Source organism: Verticillium alfalfae, genomic scaffold (genome assembly GCF_000150825.1).
Source record: "Verticillium alfalfae VaMs.102 supercont1.8 genomic scaffold, whole genome shotgun sequence".
Lineage (NCBI taxonomy): Eukaryota > Fungi > Ascomycota > Sordariomycetes > Glomerellales > Plectosphaerellaceae > Verticillium > Verticillium alfalfae.
The window spans coordinates 26,419-28,688 of NW_003315031.1; the positions used below are offsets into that span (position 1 = coordinate 26,419).

Below are 2,270 nucleotides of genomic sequence, written 5' to 3' on the forward strand. Positions count from 1 at the left end.
CATGGTCTCAGATGGCAGACACAAGTTGAGCAATGGCTACAGACTGAGAAGCAGGCGGCATCGGCGGGCGTGAACATACAGGCTGCCGCACCCGGAAAGATCCCTGTGTGTTCCTCATAGGATACAGAGGGCCAAATTGGCCGTATCAACACAAGTGAGAAGTGTAAAGCGGTAGTGATGATCAAGCGCGGTAAAACAGTGTAAGTGAATTGTCCCTTCACGAACTCTAGACATCATGAATAAATTTGAGAACCAATGATGTAATGTTTCCGTTCATACTCTAAGACACAGCGGTTGACGAGATCCAAACTCTGCTTGGTTTTCCCGACCTTTCGTAGTTTATAATTTTAAGCCATGTGTACTCATCTGGCTTCTCTGAAATATTGCCTAACCCAAGTATCAATAGATAAGCGGTTCGCCAGATAGTATCTTGTTACACCGTCAAGCCAGTGGCCAACGAAAGCAAGCTGTCATTGCCAGGCACACTGCTCAGCACTGTCAGAGACCAGTCCTGGCCAAGTCCTATTAAAGCCAGTAACAATCCTTCGGGCCTTGTGCTAATGTCAATATAGCCATATGTGATAACTTGAAAGTGTATGAGTTAAGAGCGATAGGTGCATGTTATAATAGGCTTCAAAGCCCCGACAAGGGACGAAAATGGTCATTTTTGATACAAGTTATCTATTTGTGCATCGAGTTCAGTACTGAGCGTGGAGACCGAATCCTCGCGCAAGCAATGAACAGATGTTAATGGAGTGACGGAGGCTGACTACGAGGGACTATGTATCGTGAGATCTGATACTGCTAGATGGAAAGGGTGAAGGCTGAGGGTAAGAGGGGACTACGGACGAGTGGCTGGCTAAGTTCCGTCGCCGCACTACCTACAGAGATGGCAATCAGAAGCTGAAAAGACCGCTGCGTCGCTTGCCGAGGGGGTAAATGATCAAGGCGCTGATGAACAGTCCCACGGCAATTCCGATGGCAATCTGGATCATGGATGCCGCAACGTTGAAGACCACGGTGTTGATGGGCTCGCCCTGGCTGTACTGGACAGAGCCAGTACCATTGACCTCATGGGACGAGTTAGTGATCATGTTGGCGGTGCTGAGGCCGCTGAGAAGGCCGCCAGTGGATGCGAGGCCTCCAGGCACCTGCGTAAAGATGGCTGGAATGAGCGTGGCGGCGGCGACGCCATGGCGAATGCGTGAGTACAGATTGGCGAGAACGCCAACTGCAAGCGCACCTAGAGTATTGGCAATCTGTGGTGCAGCGACGAAGCGCCTGCCGGAAAAGAAATTGACGATATAACCAGCAGAAGCAACCACCACCATGACAGGCATCTGCTTCCACTTGGCTTGATACAACATGCTGATGCAAACGACAAACAGCGGCACGAAGATGAAGCTGTAGTAGCTATCAATGGGATTGCGACAGGTGGTCTCGGAGGTGGCGTTGTCATCGAGAATACCGTAGAGCGCAGCACCCACAGTGATCCCAAAGCCTAGGAACAACGAGTAGATGACAGCGTAAACGATTCGAATAGACCCAGGTACAATAGCCCGGGACTGCAACTCAAGAGCTGAGCACAGGACCGCATAGCCCGGCAGCAGCATGACAATACCGCTCTGGGCGAGCGCAGAAAAGCAGAACAGATCGCCGCCCCTGATGCTTCCAAAAGCACGCGCCAAAAAGCTGACGAGCACCGTCGCGCTAACCTCGAGCACATTGCTGTACAGCATTGACATGGGGGCAACAATGAGCTGCAGTGTTCCAACGAGGCAGCCAAAGCAAAACGCCAGGGGCAGGTCGATGAGGCGTGCACTGAATGAAAATGGGGCTGCGGTTGCGCTCGTGAGACCGAAAACTAGGACGCGTAGCCAGGCGTGGAACTTGTCTTTGGCCTTCATGAGGTCGTCAAGCTTGATGGAGCCGGCCTCGGCGCCGATGACATCGTGAATGACCTCTTTGTAGATGTGGTGCGTATCCTTGAGACGGCCTAGGTCGATACCCTGGGTCGAACGAACGATCCGCACCTCGGTCGTATGCGTTGAACGATCGTCAAACGAGATGATCATGCAACCAGGCAGGTATAGGAACTGACCGTCTATCTCAAGGATATTGGCAGTTGTGCTAAGATACTCCTCGAGGCGGTGAGTTGGGGCGCCAAAGAGCATCAAGGCGCGGCACAGCTTGATGATGTAGTCCTGGCGTGATATGATTTCGGCAATGTGGACCGTGATACGCATCTGCTCCTCTTCTCTCTGTTGCAG

General features: G+C 52.0%; 1 protein-coding gene across 1 annotated transcript in view; it reads right to left on the reverse strand.

Moving 5' to 3' along the window:
* Positions 1-896: 896 nt before the first annotated feature.
* VDBG_06424 (pheromone-regulated membrane protein) overlaps positions 897-2,270 on the reverse strand; it is a gene marked incomplete at both ends in the record, with an annotated part of 2,524 nt that continues 1,150 nt past the window's right edge. Inside the window, one exon of the mRNA XM_003002816.1 lies at positions 897-2,204. Coding sequence (XP_003002862.1) covers positions 897-2,204 — 1,308 coding nt within the window. The remainder of the gene's footprint in view (positions 2,205-2,270) is intronic.